We start from the raw sequence: 22,108 nt of genomic DNA, 5'->3' as shown, positions 1-22,108 counted from the left end.
GTGGGGGGGATTATACATCGGCTTGACAGGACCCCAGAGAATGCAGAAGACAACAACCAGGTCTCACAGGAAGCCATCTTTCTCAGCCTTGATTTGCCATACAGGGAGGCCTGCCCCCTCTGAAACACCACCACCACCAGGTTCTATGGTTATCATCACAATGTAATTATTAACCTTTTTCTGTGGTTGAATCACAAAGAAGCAAAAAAACCCTTTACATTTTATGATAGATACTGTAGATACAGTATTTCCTCACATAATGGACACCACGGCTCAATTGCCCAAATAAACAAATGGAGTGTCGTAGTTTTTCACTGTTAATGACATTTGTGTTGCCCACATGGGTTGTGCTCACAATGCTTTGCAAGACATGCTAGCATATATGTAATACAGATATCCTCAAAGTTTAATAATCAAGAGAAAAATGTTCAATGACTTATGGACAATTAGTTGCCAAGACGTTTTGCTGACCATGTTTTTCAACCAATCTTGCTTAAATATGTTGCCTAATTGTACTATCTCAATTTTTTACACTTATGAGTCTCATTTGTAAATACAGTGGAGCCTTGGCTAGCGTCCACCACAATTAGCATGTTTTTCAGTTAACGAACGCCAAAATTTTGCCTCAGTGGTCATATATTTTTTAGTTAGTGTACAGTATTGCATATTAACTCACTGCGTGAGTCCAATTGTGTTCTTAATGTATTTCAATCACAAAACGCTCAGTTAGCATCTTTAACTTGCTAACAAAATGACAAATGGGGAAACCGGAAGTCAGCTACATCGCCGTCTGTGATGTCATCAGCGGCCGGGTCTCAAAAAAGATAACACAAAACACGTTATAGATTTACAATTATAGTTTTAGATGCATAAAACAATTCTAAATGCATATAAATGACGAATGAAAGAGATAAATGAACATTTAAGGTTACTTTTACCTTTACTGAAAACGTGACTGCACCCAAAGACACAATGTGGCAACAAGAGTAACACTTTCCTCTTCAACACCACCTTCCTGTTTTGTCATGAGGTGTATCTTGAAGTCAGTATTTTTCACCTTCTTTATCAATGTGCTGGCCCTTGCAACTTTCTTTGGCTCCATTGTGGGTTACTCATGGCCAAACAAGAAGGTGCAGCTGATGAAGAAGATGTTGATCTTGCTACCACATTGTGTCTTTGGGAACGGCCACGTCAAGAACCACAAAAGTGACCTTAAATGTTAATTTTTCCCTTTCAGTCATCATTTATTGTGTTTTGTGTAAACATTTTGCCTTTCTGGAAGTGATTAATTGCATTTACAGTATTATTATTACATAAAAAATGATTTGGTTAGCGTCTGTTTCGGTTAGAGTGGGATCTTCTGGAAGGAATTAGTGATGTTAACCAAGGTTCCACTGTACACATTTACCCTGGAGGTGTTTCCGTAGTCAGGAAGTAGTCTTCTGAGGTGAACAATATGCGAGTTTGGTCTATTGTTGATAAAGTGTGTTATGATTTTAATACATCGTCTGCTTGACTGGGATGTACATCTAAGTGCCATTTTTGGTGCTTAAAAACGTAATGTAACTCGATAATGCTAATCGCTAGAACATATATGGGAATTCCCATGTAAATTATTTGTCTGAATGCATTTCTATTCTGTTGAATGACATTATTTTATTATTGTGTATCTTATATAAGTCATATTTTGACATGCTTTATTTCTTGATTTCGAAGTGCTTCATGTAAATGCTTTGAAACAGAACTCCATTACCTGATTTTTCGTCTGCTAAAGGTGTATACACCATAAAGTTACAATGGGCTTTTTTTCTTCTTTTTTTTTTGTAGAGTGCTTTGCGAGAAAGAGAAGTCAGTGCAACTTATGGGATCAAGCTTTGAAGTTGAAATGAAAAAAATGAGACGTATGTTGAACACTCACCTGGAGATACTGGGAAAGGTTGACAGGCAGGTGTCAAAGAAGTCAAAGAAGGGGGGGGGGGGGGGGTAGAGTCTGGAGGTAGTAGGGACAGAGGAGTGTGGGGGTAAACAGGGAGGAAAGGTGGAAAGAGGAAAAGTGGGAATTAATGAGAGTTCTACAAGTGCAAGTAGGTGACTTTAGCCAGGGAAAGAAGAAAATTAGATCAATACAAATATATCTGAACGCCAATAAAGGGATATACACGTGGTCATCAGTTACGTACGAGTTCCGTTCACAGACTGTCAAGCTGAGTTTTGGTGGAAATCGGATCTTAGCCCTAAATGAACTTCTAAGTCACTCACACTGTACCCAGAATATATGAAGGACATATGGAATACAGTAATAAAACACTATGTACAATAATTCAATGAAACAGTCATACAAAATAAAAGCCAAAGCACTAGCAACCTTTCCATCGCAATAATAAGACCACAACACTGCCACGTTATTACTGTCGCTGTCAGAGGAGTAACGACCTGGCAGTTGTATGTACTGTAGTGTTGCTGTTTGGTGTGGACAACAGTAGGCTGTTTTGTTTTTGCAATAAAGACATTGTTGAGCCGCCACCTGCTCGTCATCCTTGTAACGGCTGGATGTATGTTAAAATTAGGGCTTTCAAATGATTAAACATTTTAAACAAATTCATTAAAGTTTTTTAAATTAATTCATCACGATTAATCACCATTTGCAACTATTTGTGAATGTCCATGTTTACTGTATTTTATGAACAGAAAGTGAAATTAAAAGACAATTATATATATACAGTATGTATTTACTGACAGCTCCGAATGAACTGAAAAATTCTAATCAAGCTAAAAGATAGCACACGTCTGAAAATGAATTTAACTAACACTAGAATAATAGCAGAATTGAATTACACTTTAACCATGTTATTGTGAGCGATGAGGGGTTGTGTTCAAAGACGCCACGTAATTTAAGTTAAATTCACATGTTTTGAGCATAGATGCATTTTTTGCAATTTCTGAGCATACTTAAATGCAGCAAATTGATGCATGTAGTTGAACTAAAATCAGCTACATCAGAGTAAAATAAGGTTTTGGAGTAGTTCTGCCCGAATCTGATGTGGGGTGACGTTAAGGGAGACTGTGCAAGAGAAATGCCCTTGATATCTGGCATATGTGTAGCACCGCTGCAAGGAAGCATGTGCATGAATATTAATGTAATTAACCCAAAATGCGCTTCAACCAAGAATTACATTTTGGATGTGAAACCATTTTAACAGGGAGGTATCCGCTTTCTATAGCCACTGTATTATTTATGTATTGCAGAAAACCAAAACCCCTTAAAATGTCTGCTTACAAGGTGAAACTGGATGATCTTAATGATCCCACATTAGAGTATTGGAATGGCCTAAAACTAAGACGTCAAAGGGGGTTGTGCACATTTGGAGCACCCCTGCAAAGAAGAGTGGGCAAATAAAGGAAAACAAAGTGTCAGCTCAGGTTGTGCAACCATCTTATTGTACATTTTGACAAGGGTTTGTGTCATTTATGTACTGCAAATCATCTTAAGTCCATGAAAATATCTGATAGTTTCCAAGCAATCAGCACGCAGGGGAAATGTCAGGCCAAGCATTTGTCTTATAGGAGTGTTATCTATGAGTGGGAGTGAGGGTCCACAGACATTGTTTTGACAGGTGGGTCACAGCTAGAATCCAAAACCGAGGGCTCATTACGAGATACTAGATACTTACAGCTATGCTAAAGTAGCTTTGTTCATTACCATTTCAATGAAAAAGTACAGTTTAAATGAAAAACGCACATGACACTGTCATCCAGAAAAACTTGTTTACACGAATAACAGGAAACATCTGGAGCTACTTGGGGATGGCCTGTTGTGTAGCATGCAGTTACAGTTCCCTGATCTACCACATATCATCCCAAGGTCCACTCTGGGTCACATGCGCTTCCACCTTGACAAGTAGGTCTCCTGTCTGAGCAAACTCGACGAGTTGGAAGACTTTATTCGACACAGGAGCTTGTTTGTAGAAGAAATTCTTTAAAACGTTGGGGTGAGTAGGATGGACAACAAAAACAACAGGAGAAGAAAGAGTATCTCTGGGGAAAAGGCTTGTAGGTGTTAAGCCACGGTGTAGGGTTTTATTTGTACAATGGGAGTTGAGCTAAAACCTGGATTTGTGGCGTTACTATTTCCAAATGTTGCTGATTCAGCAGGAGGGAAACAATGTGCCCACATCCTTTCATCTTGCACAGAACGTTTAAAGAGATATCCTCCACAAAAAAGCTGATGCAACACAGCCTTTACACACATGAAACGTATTGACCCAAATATAAGATGATATTTTTTCCTGAAAAAAAAAGACATGTCTTTTATTCAAGGTCTAGAGATTTATATACGTAAACCAACAGCTGGCACCAAGCAACTTCTAACCAAGCCAGTCAGCGCTTTTTTTCCTGACACACACACGGGAGGCCTGGATACTTTTCATACAGTACCTGATTCTGTGCAAGAAGTTGCCTCACTGACCTGAATATAAGACGTTATTTATTTACCCTAGAAAAAATGCCTGGTCATATTTCAAAGCTACAGATTTATAAATTCAACCCAATGGGTGGCGCCAAACAAATCAGAGATAGGAATTCTGAGTCTGACATACTACACTGGTGCCTCACTTCATCGATACTAGTCTTGAAAAAAGAGGGCTCATCTTACATTCGGGTCAGTAATGTGTTTTGAATGTTTGAGCTGTTTTCCCATCAACAATAATAATAAACAACAACAACAAAAAATTTACCTTTTTCTTCCAGGCATTCTCAGCGTCATGGAGCTGGCTGAAGCGATCGGCTAGCGATGTCTGGACCACCTCAGACGGCTTCAGTTTCTTTGTCCATTCCTTCTTCTCGTTGTCACCACTGCTGAACTCTGCTAGTCTAAAAATATAATAAGACACCAGTAAATGAATGTCCATGAACTCCAACTATCGTATACCAAATTTAAAAATACATATATAATACATAATAGTACCCTTCTTTATATGGTTCTACGGCTTTTCTGTTAGCATGTAGTGTCCGTTTTGGCTCAAGTTCAGGTTACAAAATGTGTATGTGTCTCAGTGTATGTGACGAGTAGGGTTGGGCATCGTTTGAATTTGAACATATTCCGCTTCCGAATCAGATTCCTCATTTCGGTTCCTAACAATTCTTGATTCTGATGCTTTTAAGAGTAAGGGTCATAAAAGTTTGCTTGCTTTAAATGAGCGCGCTAACCACAGTTTTTTTTGGACGAAATGTCTGAAGTTCTCCATGAATTGTTTAATGATATGAACCTTTTTTAATCAGCTTTACAATGAATTTCTCACTGGGCTATATTCAACCAGTATATAAATATCAAACCATTCAACTTGTTTCTAAATGTTATGAAGTTTCTTTCTACAGGAGTACACTTTCACAAAGATATTTATTTTTGAAAAGCTAATGAAAAATCATTTCCACATATGCTATTCTTTATGTGTTAGTGTGTGATGCCGCAGCCACTTAAACATGCACAATCAAACTGATTTGTCTATGGCTTTGTCTACTGGCATGAGACTTTTCCGATTCTGACTGATTCGAGGAAGTCCGACGTAGTGCATCAAAGACGAGGTATTGTTGTTATTAGGTGTTTAGTCATGTTGACACTCCTTTGCATGATATTGTGCTGCAAATGTTGCACTGAGCCAACCGCTCTTTATTATGATGGTAAGCCAAACTTTTTTGCCAATTCTTCTTCGTTGGTGCTCTCCGGCTTCTTTCTTGTTGGTGTTCACGGCTATTAGCAAACGATCCCGGGAAAATCACAATGTTAGTACCGGTTCCCATCAACGCTCGAAACTCTATGCCCAACACTAGTGGCGAGTACGCATTCCACGGACTGATTGTTAAAGCCTATTATGCAAAATTGATTTTTTAAAAATGTTCTAACAAAAATATATGTCCTTTAAGAGCACCAAATGTGAGAAAAATCTATTATATCACTTGTTTGAGAGAAGACACGCACAAACAAGGCGATCACTTTTGAAGTATTCATGACATCATGAAGAAAAACCTTTTTCCTCTGACCCACCCTTAGCTAGATGAAGCCGCCCTGCTTATGCTCCCACCACTGTGTAAAAAAGCAGGCTTCCCGACAATCTTAAAATGAAGCTCTGCCAACCATCCATCAGTCAGCTACAGACGTGGGAGTGTTTTTTTTCAGCAAATAGGCTAACCTAGCATGATGTTGCTGTTAAACAATGTGACTATGTATGCACTGTGTTGATAATGTTTGTGTCGTCCTGTCTCACTCCTTAATGTTGGCGTGGACAAACACAGCTTCATTAGCATTAAATCTACAGATAGACCTTACTAAAAACTGTCTCAATTCCAGCCTCAAGACTCGATTTTGGACAACACACTTCTAATACACTATTAGTGGACATATTCATTAAAATAGTTAATAAAAGGATACGCTGTGTAAAATCTATTACCTCTGTTTGGTAGAGGAACCCACGCTCCCATCCAAACTGTCCAGCTCTTCAGTGTCCTCAGACACTGTGGAGGTCATCTCCAGGCTCTCATCCGGCGAGGGACTTCGCATTTCATCCAAACTCCCGCGGCTGCAACTGCTACTGCTGCTGCGCTCGCTCTGCAGCCTCTGGATGCCAAATTTCCCTCCGTCCGTGATATCGTCAAGCAACGACTCGTCATCTCTGTCGATTTCCTCATTATCGTTCTCCGAGTCTCCCTGATCGTCCCCTTCCTCATAAACCTCCTCCTCCTCATCGCTTTTGAGGTGGCTGAGGGTGACGCTGCTTTGTCGGACCGGCGTGCAGTCGTGTGTTGAGCCTTCACTTTGGTCGGACTCCACGCTGGTGGAGCGGCTTTTCTTCAGGATCCCCTTGATGCCTCGTGGCCCAGAATCTTGCCGCTGGAGTGAAGCGGCCTGGAGCAAAGACGACAGTTTTTACAAGTAGCTATTAAAATGATAGTAAACAAAAGCGACACCAATGTACTCTGCTGCACTGAGTGGGTTACCTCAGAGAGTTGGAAGGGAGCTTGGTGAGCGACACATAAAAAGACAGCCTGACAGTAATATGTGTGAACTAGTTGTTCTTTTTCACTCCATCGTGTTTGCTTTTTAGACGCAATAACCAAAAACACATGTCACATTTGCAAGACAGAAGCCTGCTGCAAACAAACACTCCATTAAATTCTCCTTTTAAACACAGTCACATGCATTGTATTCATTGTCAAAAACATGTTTGTGTGTTCAATATGTTGTAAATGACATGCCCCAAGAGCAGCTGGAAGTGCAGGAGACGTCCTACTGGAGGGTGAAAGGTCAGGAGGGAATGCTGATTTAGGAGATGATAAGATGATAGCATGCTGAAGTCTGGATGTGAAAGGGCAAAGCCGAACGGGTGGTCTTGCTAAATGAAAACCATCAGTGAATATGTATTGTGTGTGAGCTCCCATATTCATGTACGACACTATTGTTCAACTCTCAGAGGTCCCACAATAGTGTATTGGAAGTGTGTTGTCCAAAATCTAGCCTAGATACTGGAATTAAGACAGTTTAAAAGTGCTTTTCGGTAAGGCCTACTGATAACACACCTTTTTGTGTCTGTAGCTTTAATTTAAATGTAATTTAAATGTGCTATTCTGCACTTAAACACTGTAACTCTGCACATTTCCAAAAATAATAGATGGCATACATCACAAAACATTAGCATCTATTATCTATGTGAGATAAAGTGCTAACATTACACTCACATTTTATCTGCAACATCATGCCAGTTTAGCCTATTCACTAGGGGTGTCACAAGACGCAAGACAGTTCACGAGACGAGATGATACACGAGGTTGGGTCTACGGGATGAGATTTAAACATTACTTTTAAGAAAAGTACAATGAAAAAATATAAAAAAAAATATATGACAATATATTGCAATCTCCTAATTTAATTTCTACTACATTACAACCTTCTACACTCTGTGTGTATGCTAACGGCCCACCTCCACCCTCTGAGACAAAGAGACTGTATGACTGACAAAAGGGCACACTCCAATCATGCCGTTGTTCTATGGAACGCGCCAACGTGCTGAAACCAACGCACAGTGAACCGATTTCCTGCCTGTTTGGAGGAGAGAGACGAGGAAAACAGACATCGAGTTCATTTTCATTTATCGTGTGATTAATTAATTAATGTATTATCATGCCAGGCCTAATGCCCACGGGCCAGTTTTTTCTGAATGAGAAATATTGTCACATTTTAATCTCGCAACATCTTGTGAGACCCCTACTATTTGCTGAAGCTTTGTTTTAAGATGTGTAGCGAAGCCTCTTTCTTTTAATACAATAAACCCACAAACAAACCCACCACTTGAGCACTGCTTCTCTTAAAAGGAGGAGACGGGAAATGAAACGATAGATTTGGCCTTATTACTGTTAGAACACCATTAAAAAGTTACTTTTGCATAACAGGGGACCTCTAAAACTTGAGGTAACAATGTAAGTATGCGATGATACTCGATTTGAGGAATGCTTGCCTCTTCCAAACTACATATCAGTGCTATAAATTACACTGTAAGCATCAATCAAGTCAGCCAATGAAAGACAGAATGGGCTGAGGTCTCAGTGATTAAAACCATGCGACCGTTATCGCTGACACAGGCAAACTTTATGAGATCTTCAGCAAACTAACCTTTATTTCTTCCCGAACTTCACGTTCATGTTGCTCCTTCACTGAAGGTTCATCTGTAGTGTCTGCTATTTCTTTGCTGCTGAGAGGTGCAGAAATAAGATATTGTACATACGAAAGATGTTTAATGCACACAATCCTGCCTAAAGATGATGACACCATGAGAATAATCCCCAAGAGGGGAAAACTTAAGCTCCCATCTTCTATCGCTCCATCTGCCATTTGTTATTAAGGTTTCCTCCAGCTTGAGGCTCTGACTAGCTTGCTTCCCTAATGAATTACTCATCATAATGGGAAGTCATCAATGTCAGCGTAGGACTAGTATGACTATAAACAGCCTTAATGAGGACTAAAACACCAGAACGAAACCTGGTAAATGGAGTGTTTTGGAGCTTTGAAAGTCATAAAAGACAAATATCATATAGCGCCAGAGGACTTTCCCAGCAATCTTCACGTTCAAACTGGACAGTAAGATTGAATTACGTCCTCAATTTGCCTAGAAACACACACACACGAGAAAGGTTACAGTGCCTTCAATCTGCTTTGGATCACCATGGCGATCACACAACAGTGAGACTTTACAAGAGTGTGTAAAGAAACATTAGAACAGGGATGTCCAAAGTACGGCCTGAGGCTTGTTTTTTTTTTTAGACATCTAAAAATACATTTAAACACAAAAAGCTAGAAAAAGAGCAAAAAGGCATAATGTAATAACAAAAATTTGAAATAATAACATTAAGCTATTGCTTTGTCGTCTACAACACATACATAGCTGACATAACTTCTGAGCATACATACATGGGTTGGTTTTAGCCTGTTTAATAAAATAAAAAATATCAAAATGGCCATCGCATCCTTTGATTTTTCAGTCTGCGGCACTGGGTGGAAAAAGTTTGGACACCCTAGCATGAGAAAAAGATACGTTTACATGTTGATCTGTTCCCTTAGCGATATGCAAAAACTACCAGGCTGATTTTCATGAATATTGTTAGAAGGGAGGGGAGTGAACCAGTTCTTTTATTTCAGCTGTTCATTGATTTCTCTGTAGATGGACCTAAAAACACACTTATCCTGCCTCGCAGACCACAACAATGAATTTAAAAAATGTAGGGCAAAGTTAAAGGTGATAATATGTAATGAATTGTATGGCACCGGACTTGGCGGAGGTCCATGCTCGCCGGTTATCTTCGCTAGACAGTACTTTTCATGGCCTGGAATGACCTCACTTATCTGTTTAGCCTGCAGGGTTTGTGTGCCAGTTAGTTTCAAAGTGAGTCACTTGTACTACTGTACATATTATGCACAGCAGCGTAAAAATGCTATGAAAAATGGCACCTTATGAACATTTAAGCACTTTTAAGCGCTCCAGAACTGGTAAACAGCATTTTTACATAATTATATACAATATCTCACAAAAGCGTGTGTACCTTTCACATTTCACCAACCATTTTTTTCCACCAACCATTTTTATTAATACCTTGTCAAGAATGTCACAGTACAAGTTGGAATTTATGTTTCCCCTCACTCAACCGCAGGTCCCCAGTGGCGGCAGCACTCATGCAGCCCCAGACAATGACACTACCACCACAATGCTTGAATGTAGGGATGACACTTTTCATTTTCACTGAATAGTAAATCTTTTCTGTTTGACAAACTACTCTAAAGTAGGGATGCTCGGATCAGGATTTTATTTTTTTATTTGTGAGAGCCACTTTATGAATATGGCCAAGAGCTACTCATTTTTGCAACATTGATTTTCATAGCTTATTTCAACCCAAACAAAGCGAATATGCTTGTTTTACCAGATCATTAACAAAATGCTGGTGTCCACAACTCACATTTTGTATTTCAGAATGCATTTCTTTCTAGCGTTCTCACATTACTAACTGAAAACTTGAATGAAAAGAAGACTTGCAAGTGTCTCATGTGGTTGTGGGAAGCCCCCTGGGAGGCGCCCTGGTGCCCACGGGCACCTTGCACATTGGTGACCCCGAGGCTATATGATGTGAAAAGGGAACCATAGAGTTTAGACAAACACATATTTGACTTACTTTTTCAAAATCACTGGTGAAACTCAAGAGGATCAGGTGCCTTCTCTAAGGAGAATTTGTATACGAGATCAGCTTGATTGCGCTCCAGCAGGATCCCCAGGCAGTCAGACGAATCCAATCACTTTTTGTGCCATCCGCCTTATGGTCGCCACACACAGGAGGCAACAGGCAACTGCAGTTAGCGAGGCTCATCGCCGGCATGTGGCGGGCCATGCACGTGGGCCGCTTTTCCTTCTCTGAACTACTTTGATATCCCCAAATTCCCTCCACATCTGACAGCCAAACTAAACCGTGGGAGACTCGTACAATTTGCTCTGGATGTGGGTGCGTCGCTCGCCGGTGTGGCTGGTCGCAGCCGCTCGTCCCCTCCCGTGTGCATGATTTGCTGCGCGTTGGCGGTGGGTCTCGCCGGTCGCGGTTGTTTGTCGTCTCCCGCACACATAGGCGCTACATTAGCTGCCGCCCAACCGACGATCACATCGCGAGCCTCGATAACTTACCACACCCTGTCAAGTGCCCGCCCTCCAGATGCCACGCAACGTGCCATCCCGGCGAGACATTTTCTGTGGCATGTTTTGGAGGGTGCAAAACTTATATCACTCTCACAACAACAGGTAAGTCCCACAAGGCAGTCATGCTTGTTTTGGCTTTGTTAAGGGAAAGTGGGTGGGAGACGGCCGCAATAGGGTGGACGCTGCAATGGGGACGGAGCTGATCGGAGGATGTGATTAGCGTTACAAAGCAAGTATCAGCATACGCCGATACCGTGATTTTTCATGGAAATCGGCCGATACTGATGGGTGGCCAATCGATCGGATCGATCAATCGATCTATAGTATTATCCCTTGAGAAGATACACTGTCATGAAAATATGAAGGGTGTACTCTCTTTTGTGAGGTACTGTACATACTTAAAATGAGCATTGCAAAAGATCATATGATGCTATGAGCAAACACATTGTGGTAGGAGGACATCAAATTACGTGAGTTTAAATGAATTCTTAAAAATGGGACCTTTAAAAAAGTAAGTATTGTGTTTGACTGAGCAGGGATCAAAAATGGAGTTTACCTTGCAGGCGCGTCCTCTTCATTACCGCTGATTGGCTGGGGCTTTACTCTGCTCCTGGCGCTGCTTCTATCATCCTGATCCTTCATTATGAGAGAAAAACGCCCTGTTAGTGTCGTTTCTTTTCAAATAAGCGCAACTGTTTCTGCACCAGCTGTTATAATAAAAGGACAAAGGCCAGGAATGAATGAGGTCCCGCCCCCTTCACTTGAGTTGATCAGAGTTCAACAAGCTTTTGGTCAGAGAGAAAGCAATTGTGATTTATGAGTCCTAAAAGTACCACCCTGAGTACATACTGTAAAACTAATAGATAAAACTAAGAGATAAGTAACGTGCACCGGTAAGTATAATATTTTCCACATGAAATTCTCTCTCAACTGACTCACTAGACAGTTGGTTTTGTATTTATTTTCATTTCCAAGGTTAGATATTGCTCCCGCTGGATGCTCACTGATATGAAGTGTGAACGTGACAGATGAGTTAGACTAGGGGTGCTCACACTTATTCAGCCTGCAAGCTACTTTTAAAATGACCAAGTCCTAAAGATCTACCTCTTACTATAAATATAGAAAATATATATATTTACTATATTTATCAACAAAAATATGAGTATGTATTTATGTACGTGATACATGTATACAGTATCAAGGGTGCATGTACTTTTTCAGCATGCAATGATCTACCTCTTTCTATAAAACATATAACATATATAAAATCTAACTGGTAAACTTTGAAATACTATTGTAAATATGAATGATTAATGATTCCCGTTCACATTTTCAAAGTTTACAGGTCATCAAAGTAGTTGATATTATAAGCATATTCAATATAGTAAGATAATGACACATAATTCCTCAATAGTTGTGTACATAACCTGAGTACTGGTAATATGTCAGTCAAATTAGTTACTTAACGTTCATTAGGAGACACAGTTCATGTATTATATCCAGTTAGCATTTGCTATCAAACATTGCCGATATACAAGAATTGAAAATGATTATGCAAAAGACACTGCAGCTGAAGTCAAGGCAACATATTAAAAAGGTTTCAGCAATGGGCACATTTTCCATTTCATCATGAAATAATAGTTTAAGAAGCAGATGTTTAGAAAACAGTCATTTCTGTAGTGAAGTTCATGACGCAAAGCAAAGCCATCAAACAATACACTTTTTTTCTACATAAATGGCTGCTACATTTGAACAGATACATTTAGTTATAGATGCATATTACCGCTGAGTTAGTTTATCCGTAATCAGAATAGTAAAGATGAAATTTGCATCTCTGTATGTAGCTTGAAACGCCCCGGCAGAGCAAGAACGAATCGGGGGAGAGCTGATGACATCTACAAAATAACGTTTACACCATCGACCCAAACTACCTTGGCGATCTACCGGTAGCTTGTGATCGACGTAATGTGCACCCCTGAATTAGACCTTGTAAACAGTCTTTTCTGTTCAGAAGGTGCTGATGTCCTGATGTTATCGGGATGGAAGATTTCATGTGCAAAAAAGGCGCTGATTCCAATGTGAGAATATTATTCAGGAAATTTGAAATGTTCAGCAGCATCCAACTATTTGGTATTAGTCCTTCGGAGACTCTCCAGCTTTAATTATTTAATTATTAAAAAACAGTTTAAATGGCACTGTTTTCTAATAGGGAAAGGAAGAAATAGAGAAGTATTCTAAACAATTATTTAATAATTATCTGAAACCAAAGTTTTTCATACCTGACAGTTTCGACTCCTCACTCGCAGTCTCCCTCAGAGTGGTCACATTACATCATGTCATGTCATGAAATATAGTGGTATAGTGGTTCGAATATCGCTCCCTCACTATATCGCGTTTTTTCAACAAAAAATAATAATAACTGATCAGTGTTCCGTGGTTGACTATGGCCCATTATTAGTCAAAAATATTGAGACACTGCATGGAAACTGGCTACTGAGCCAGCAGAGAAATTCACTTATCACGGTCGGGTCTGGAAGGAATTACATGCGATAAACAAAGAATTACTGTATATATAAATAGAGATTGTAATTTATTTAGTAAAGATAGAATCTATCTTTATTTATTTTTTATTTAACAACATCAATCAATGTATTTAATTCCAAATGAATTCATTCAATTTACTGTATGGATACTGTTGAAACTGACCGACATGCTTATGCTTTTGAAATGAATAATTAATAATTTACTGTCAGATTTAATGTTGCTGTTGTCTTATTCATCCGTGAAGTAAAAGCAGTTGTTGCTCATGTAAGAAAAGTAATTAGTGTCCGTATCAACAGTATGTCATTTCCCAAATCCAGTTCTTCATTAGTCAGTGTTCAATTCCAGATCTTCCAGGTGAGAGACTAGAAGAACAGGGATGTAGGTCACAATAAATAATAGGAGAGTATTACGACAGCCTCTTTGTGGGAGACAGTTTTCCCAGCAGTTTTGTTTTTTACTGCCATCTGGCTTCACTTGGCCAAGCTTGGCACTGCTCCTGGTCTGTGAAGGGCAAGCTAGAAGAGCTATTTACATCCAGTATCACATCTGAAACCCCAGCAGCCTGGGAAAGGCCTAAATCTCCACCTAAGTTCCATTTTTATCATCACACCTTTTACACTAAATGCATGCTTTAGTGCTCCAGACGTTTTTTTTTTATTCCTCCTCCATAGATCGTGTTGTGTCATGGCTTTGGCCAAAGTGTGCATCCAGGTGCAGGATAGCTCCGTCCCGCATTGGAATTGCATGATATGTTATTAATGGAGAGCTCTCAAGTTCACGATGGAAAAGGCCTGCAGGAAATCAACTTGGCAAGTGACAATAATTCATCTTAAACTGATTTAATGTCATGTTTAGAATTGTGAGCGAACTTGGCAGTTTTCTGTGCTATTGGGTTTTAATTAAGCAAACTATGAAGCGTTGGATGAGTGCAAGTCTGTGATGTAATACAGAAAATGGACCTCACACATTGCTTGCTGAATCAGAATCAGTTGCGATGTTGCAAATGATTTAACACTTGATCGTGTTAATTATGATTAATTAATTACAAAAAATCATAATCACACTTTTTTCAATATCTATTACTTTACTTATGATTAATTATTTACAGACGAATAATGTGTTACAAAGAAATAATACATTTAATAACACTTCTCTAGTTCAATCACCTCAGTTCAGTCACCTTAATGCAAATCACAAGCAATATCACCAGTCCACACAAATGAAACTTGCTGGTTTTCAAGACATAGAAAGTGCTTGAGTTTACAAAGAGTCCTTTAAAAGCTTGAAAATAGCAGACTTGAATTTGTGAGTTAAAGCCAGCCTTGTGGGTATTTCTGCTCAGTTGCACAAATCTATGTGTGTACATAATAGCCTGTGATGAACTAATCACAAAGCCTTTAATTAATTTGTTTTAGTTGTGCCATCAATTTAAACACAATCATTCCAAGAAAAAAATAAAAAATGCACTACCTTTAAAAGAGACATCTTGGAAGTGTAAGTCCTTGCATCTGAAGTCTTCTGGTCAACTGAAAGAGAAACAACAACACTATTATTGTAAGGCTATTCTTAAAGGGACACATCTTCAGGGCTATGCATTTGGCATCCACACTGTTTGTGGCTTGGGAGACACTCGGGCCAAACATGGTCAACCAAGTGCTGTGTTTTTGTAAATACAGAGGATGCTTCTGCCAAAAACAGACTCAGTGGTTAATTAATAGGGATGCTTAAAAGGTATCGAATGGGCTCAGGGACTAAATGACACAAGACAGCTGTGTGAAGACTTTGCAAAAGTTCCATCCACCCTCTGGGGTGCCTCAGGACTTTTTTGTCCTTGCAGGTCAATTTTTGCTTGTTTTTTTAATCATGACTTTGATTGTGCTAGTCCATATAGGATGATTTTTCCTAAGATGTTTTTTAAATGAAAAATCATAAAATTCTAATTTAAAATTTGTTCCTCGGTCAACCAGATGCACAGGCCAAATTTCCCACCCTTTTGGGTGTAAAAACACAAAAACAGATAATAATATTTTTTTCTACTTTTTTTCTAAGATCTCTCAATCAAATAGAGTTCTGATAAAAAATACCAGACATGTAAATATTTCTATTATTTTAACACTCTAGTTGCTAATTTGATTCAATTACGTCACTGTTTTTGCTTAGAAAAATATAAACAAAATGAGTTATTTTCCATATAATAAATGTGAGGGGGCTGGGGCTCTATGACAAAGATCAGGCTTAACTATACATAAGATTAGAAGTAAAATTGATTTTGCTTTGGGAAAAAATGAGGTCTATGCATGTTCTGTGTGTGTAGGTGCACGGCTGTCTGCATACGTGTGTACTGTGTGTAAAATTACTTGGAAGTGTGTGTGCGAAAGTATGCTACTACAGACACTGTATGTCATCAAAATACTGTAAGTTCTGCATAAAGCAAAGTTCAGTCTATCCACCTCAATTACACAGCATACTCCCATACACAGGCACACACATGCACATATTACACATGTACGCAGACTCGTGCACATGCAGGCACGCAGGACATGCATAGGCCTCATTGTTTCCCATACCTTCATTTATTCATGGTGGTCTCCTGTATTTAGCGAGTAATCAGAGAACTATAAATACTCTTTTTCAAAAAAAGCAACTACCAAACACTCTAGGCTCGTGTAGACTTATGCACACTCTGCTATGCATGCTAATTACGATGCATTGAAAAATGTTTATAAAGTGCTTCTAATGGAAGTCAATGGGACTTTTTGTCCTCTAGGGGTTGAAAGGGTGGGAAATTTGGAATCTGAAAAAAATAACAAAGCATCAAAATGAATTTTACTACTATTCTATCTAATAGTTAATCTCTGACATATAGCCCTGCCCGCTAACATTTATTATATAGAAAATAACTAATCTTGTTTGTATTTTTCAAAGCAAAAACAGTAACATAATTGAATCTAATGGCCATTTAGAGGGTTAAAATAAGACAAATATTTACATGTTTGCTTTTTTTTTATTAGAACTCAATTTTATTTAGAGTATAGTATATAGTTTAGAAAAAATACTAATCTGTTGTGTTTTTATAGCAGCTTTTGGAAGTAGGCTTTTTGTCCTCTAAGGAACCGAACAGGTGGGAAATTAAAGGGACCCCACTCAGTTATGAACTTACAGCACATTAAAACGTTTGCTTTCTGCTACTTCCACAATGAGAGCTGATGTCTCCGTCTCTCTCTGCAATGCCCTCACTCACCGAGGATCTAATCTCAGTGACAACTCAGCACTGAAATGTCTACTTCTGCTTCAGCGGAGACGCTGATACTGCTTGTTGTCACAAGTAAGACAAATCTTTTTGGCATGCAGGGGCAGTGACGCAAGACGATGTGTTGAGGCTTTTATCACACAGTCGAAATAGCAATGTATCTTAGACTACAATTTTTGCAGTAGATTCCTAAAAACAGCAAAGAACTTCTGTTATATAGAAGATTTTGACAAGTGTTTTTGCAATAGATCAGCTGGGCACTCCTGTACTATATCTTTTATAAGCATTTGGCATCAGATTCCTAAAAACAGCAAAAAGACATCTGTTAAACAGATCTTAGGCTAGAATTTTTGCAGTAGATCCCTAAAAACAGCAGAGCACTCCTGTCATATATTGGATCTACAGCAGGGGTCACTAACGTGGTGCCCGCGGGCACCAGGTAGCCCCCCACGACCACATGAGGTGCCCGCAAGCCTGCTTTTCATTCAGGTTTTCAGTTAATAATGTGAGAACACTAGAAAGAAAAGTATTCTGAAACATAAAATGCAAGTTGTGGATACCAGCATTTTGTGAATGTTTTGGTAAAACAAGCATATTCGCTTTGTTTGGGTTGAAATAAGGTATGAAAATAATTTCTACAAAAATGAGTAGCTTGTGGCCATTTTCATTTTCTAAAAGTAGCTCTCAAGAAAGATCTACAGTATGACTTGCGCTTTTGCAATCGATCCATAAAAACAGCAGGGCTCTCCTATCATGTATACAATGAGCAAGTTTCACCAGATTCCCAAAATCAGAAAAGCACTTCTATTATATAGATCATAGACTTTTTTGCAGTAGGTCCTGAAAAACAGTAGGTCCTGCAGAGGATGGTAGACTCGCATTTTTGCAGTAGATTCCTAAAAACAGCAAAGCACTTCTGTTATATAGATCTTAGACTAGCAATCTTGCAGTAGATCCTTAAAAAAGGCAGACTACTCCTATCAATATAGGATCAACAGTATAACTTGTATTTTTGCAGTAAACTCTTCAAAACAGCAGGGCTCTCCTATCAAGTATACTGTAGGATGCATTCTGCATTTTGATTCCTAACAACAGCAAAGCACTTCTGTTATATAGACCCTAGATAAGCATTTCTGCAGTAGGTCCTTAAAAACAGCCGAGAGCTTTCGTAGTATAGAGAAGAGGGTCTTAAAGTAGCATTTTTGCAGTAGATTCCTATAAACAGCAAAGCACTTCTGTTATATTGAAGATCTTTGACTAGCATTTTTGCAGTAGATCCTTAAAGCAGAACTCTCGGGTCATATATAGGGTCTATGACTGACATTTTTGCAGTCGATCCTTAAAAACAGCAGGGCTCTCATGTATAGCATCTTTTATAAGCATTTTGCATCCGATTCCTAAAAACAGCAAAGTACTTCTGTTAAATAGGCCTTAGACTAGCATTTTTGCAGTAGGTCCTTAAAGACAGCAGGTCACACATGTCATATACCTGCAGAGGATCTTAGACTAGCAGTTTTGCAGTAGATTCCTAAAAATACCAAAAAAGTACTACCATTTTGAAGATTGCTGGCTAGTGTTTTCGCAGTAGATTTAGTAACACAGGATCTTTGACTCAAATGCCTCTCATTCTCTTCTCTAAATCAGGTAATCAGCGGTAGAAACACATATGTCTTCATCATCAAAAACAGCTACAAAAGGAAACCATTAGTGCAAATCTTACACAACACAAGACTATTTTCTTAAGTCAGACCCCTTAAATGCTGTTCTCTCACTGTAAATCTGCTTTTATTGCCCGGCACTGCGACATTCGATTACAACGGCCCCTTTCCAAAGAAAACCTCACCATCAAAAAGTGAAATAACCAACAGTGAAATTCCACGTGCTGCTGAGGTCCAATAGTTTTAAATGATGCTTTCAATCTTGCCTGCTGTCCAGAGTTGATTATGATTTAGTGTGGATGACTGCACACAAAGCATTGCAGTGTAGTGATTCCACTTATTATTTTTTGCCTATGATGTCATTTGAAATCTTTTATACACCAGCCAAAAAGAAGACTTCACTGTTTAACTTCTTTCAATCTTCTTACTACTGCTTGACCTACTGCCACCAATAACAATAATCGAAATATCAATCTGACACTATGTTGTTATGACACATAATATACTGTATGTTAAAGCCATGACAAAATATTAGGACTGTAGTGATGTGTGGGTCGCAAACAAAATGGCTCTTTGAATGAACGACGGGAGAAAGCCCTCGTTTTTGGACGCCTTTTTTTTCCTGTTGAAGCTGCAAGCGAGTGGTCAAAATATGGGGTGCAGGATGTGTGGACATGAAGCAGAAAGGCGAGGGAGGGGTTATACACAGGCTGGAAAGGTGAGGAAAATTAGCAGCAGGAAACAAAAGCTGAGGGACTTTGAATGCCAATCGTCACTAAAGAGTAGCAGAAATTATTACCTGGATGCTGCTTTGTCTTTTAGTTTAGATTAAGTTAGTGCTTCAAATGATTAAAATTTTTAATCGGATTAATCATGGGTTTCAAATGAATTCATCATCATTAAACAATATTTACAATGATGTCTGAAATATGCCCATTTTTACTGTATTTTATTGAAAGAAAGATAAATGGATCATATATATTTATTTGCATGTATTAACAGCTCCAAATGAACTGAAAATTTCAATCAAGCTAAAAGCTACCACACGTCTTAAAAATCTATTTACCTAACACTAGTTTCTTTAGCAGTGCGGGGCTGCGTTCAAACACACCACATGAGTTAAGTTGAATTCACATTTTGAGTGTATTTTCTGGGATTCCTGAGCTGAAAGGCAGCAAATTGTACTTTCGCATTTAGAGTTACAAATTGAGTGATAAGTATATCCACTTATTGTTTTTCTTTGTCTTTCTGTTTATTTAGATGCATACAAAGACGTTCTTGAGATGTTCGAAGTGTCCCTGAATGCATCTCACGGTCGTGCAATGAGGAAGTGTTGTTCTGACGCCGAAGGGACAAAAGACGTGTTTGTGAGTTGGAAATACATATATGTTGTTGGAATTGCACCGCCGCTGATGTGTTACATTAAAGTTATAAAAGAGCGTCACACTCTGTGGGGAACTACACTGTGCTGCCGTCTATCGTCATAACAGTGAGATGTGGCTTGCCATAAGGTGAATGTGTTAATTACGCAAGGAATTTTACGTAATTAATGAAATAAATAAGTTACCGCCGTTAACGCGCTATTTTGGACAGCCCTAGATTTTAGTTTACGACAAATTCATTTGATGTGTGTTTTGGTAATAAATCAATTTAAATTGATCAGTTGAGTTGCCATTTAAGATGTGAAAGAGCCGGCTCTTTTTAAGGAGCCGCACCAAATAAAAGGGCCAAAATTCCCATCACTATAGAACAGCCCACGGAGTGTTACTAAACCCTATGAATCAGATTGACTTGAAATTTCTCACACAGCTCAATGCGCACTACGTTGTTACTTTAGGGTGTTCACCACTAAATCTGGTACACACCTTTAGGAGACTAACAAGCACATATGAGAAAATATGAGCAAAATTGGTTGATATACATGGCCGCCATCAAACAAAACTTATTAGCAACTAATTAATTGGCCATAAGTCATTGACCATTTGTCTGTGGATTATAAAACTTTGAGGATATTATGCTAGCATGGACATCAAAGCATTTTGGACATAACCCATAGGAGGTGCCATAAACATTATTTATTTACAGTCATGTGAACAAAAATGACGCGTTTATATTAACTGTATTATTATGTATTTGTTGAAACATTTATCACACCCAATAAATGCCTTACACCCACACTGTGTGTCTAGTACTTTCTGCAGTTGAGTAAATAAAGGCACTATATAGGAATGGAGAAGAAACACTGGTTTTGTATATCATGGCTACCGTCTAACATGTCCATTGACTTTACTGTGCAAATAATTTACCAGATTGCCATCACATGCTATCTACTGTAAGAATGAAATGATCCTGCTGTTTTTTACCCCTTGTGCCTGTCAGTCATTCTGTGGAATTCACACATACATGCATATCAAAAACTGGCACCCAGCCCATGCTAACATGGGTGCACACACTAAATACACTCACAATATGAGTTGAAACAGTAAAGAAATGATAAAAAACTAGAAAAAAAAAAAGATTTTTAAATGTGATGCTGGTAGATAGATGGACAAAGATGGCAGAAAAACACAGACATATCACACGACTGTGGGCTCAGGTGGCTGACCGTGAATCAGCAGCTCAGGTGTAAACATTATTATATTTACAAGCCCAAATTTTGGTTTCTGACATTATCTGCACAGGCTCTGATGTAACATTTAGCATGCCAAAACACCTCCAGCGCCCGTAATGTAAATCAAAAACAACTGCTTGGCAGTATATAGTGCATTTAACAGTCTAACAAGTAAGCAGGTCTGTTTCACACAATTCACACTCATGTCAAAATCCAGGCAGAGCATTAGAGATCAGCCCTGTGCATGAGGGATGACGAGATATGATGTGAGGGAAGTGAAAGTGGACAGTTCTTACCATTTGACCCGTCTATGTCATCAGCTGCCAGCCGCCTAGAAGAGAGAGATTCACACATAAGGTCACGCTTGCATACTGAAGTGATGACAGTTGTTACGCAGCTCTCACATGCAAAGTGCACACTACAGCGGGCAAAAAGGGTGACTCTCATATGAAAAGAAATCCCCACAAACGGACCTTTGCAACTGGCGTAAGAGTAGAGCAAGCGTTCATCTCTAAGTAATGTGCGTTAAATATGGATGGAGACAGCAGCTGCCTGTGGGGTAGCAGCAGTGATGTAACAGGAGGAGGGACTGCTTTGAATCAAGAACTGTGGTGGACAGATGGGCGGGGTCGGAGGTTATGGGGAAAGACGTGCAGGATTATTATTGGCTACTTTAAAAAGTAAAGGTCCCATATTGTGGTATTTTTCCCCAATTTTAAATAAATCCCGGAAGTCCCACAATAGCGTGTTAAAAGTGTGTTGTCCAAAATATAGCCTTGATGCTGGAATTTAGAGTTTGGTGCTTTTTGTGTGTCTGTAGCTTTAA

General features: G+C 39.0%; 1 protein-coding gene across 6 annotated transcripts in view; it reads right to left on the bottom strand.

The window, feature by feature from the left end:
- svild (supervillin d) overlaps positions 1-22,108 on the bottom strand; it is a 64,528-nt gene that overhangs the window by 14,606 nt on the left and 27,814 nt on the right. For 4 of the 6 annotated variants that reach the window (XM_054762815.1, XM_054762799.1, XM_054762807.1 and 1 more), the window contains 6 exons: positions 21,579-21,613; positions 15,234-15,289; positions 11,776-11,855; positions 8,660-8,738; positions 6,444-6,898; positions 4,734-4,869 (listed from right to left, as the gene is read on the bottom strand). In XM_054762815.1, coding sequence (XP_054618790.1) covers positions 4,734-4,869; positions 6,444-6,898; positions 8,660-8,738; positions 11,776-11,855; positions 15,234-15,289; positions 21,579-21,613 — 841 coding nt within the window. Of the gene's footprint in view, positions 1-4,733; positions 4,870-6,443; positions 6,899-8,659; positions 8,739-11,775; positions 11,856-15,233; positions 15,290-21,578; positions 21,614-21,755; positions 21,821-22,108 lie in introns of those variants that run through there. The other 2 variants (XM_054762816.1, XM_054762814.1) reach the window with 2 other exon arrangements.

Source organism: Dunckerocampus dactyliophorus, chromosome 2 (genome assembly GCF_027744805.1).
Source record: "Dunckerocampus dactyliophorus isolate RoL2022-P2 chromosome 2, RoL_Ddac_1.1, whole genome shotgun sequence".
Taxonomy (NCBI): domain Eukaryota; kingdom Metazoa; phylum Chordata; class Actinopteri; order Syngnathiformes; family Syngnathidae; genus Dunckerocampus; species Dunckerocampus dactyliophorus.
Note: the sequence above shows the minus strand (reverse complement) of the source record. Positions and strands in the feature narration are given on the sequence as shown.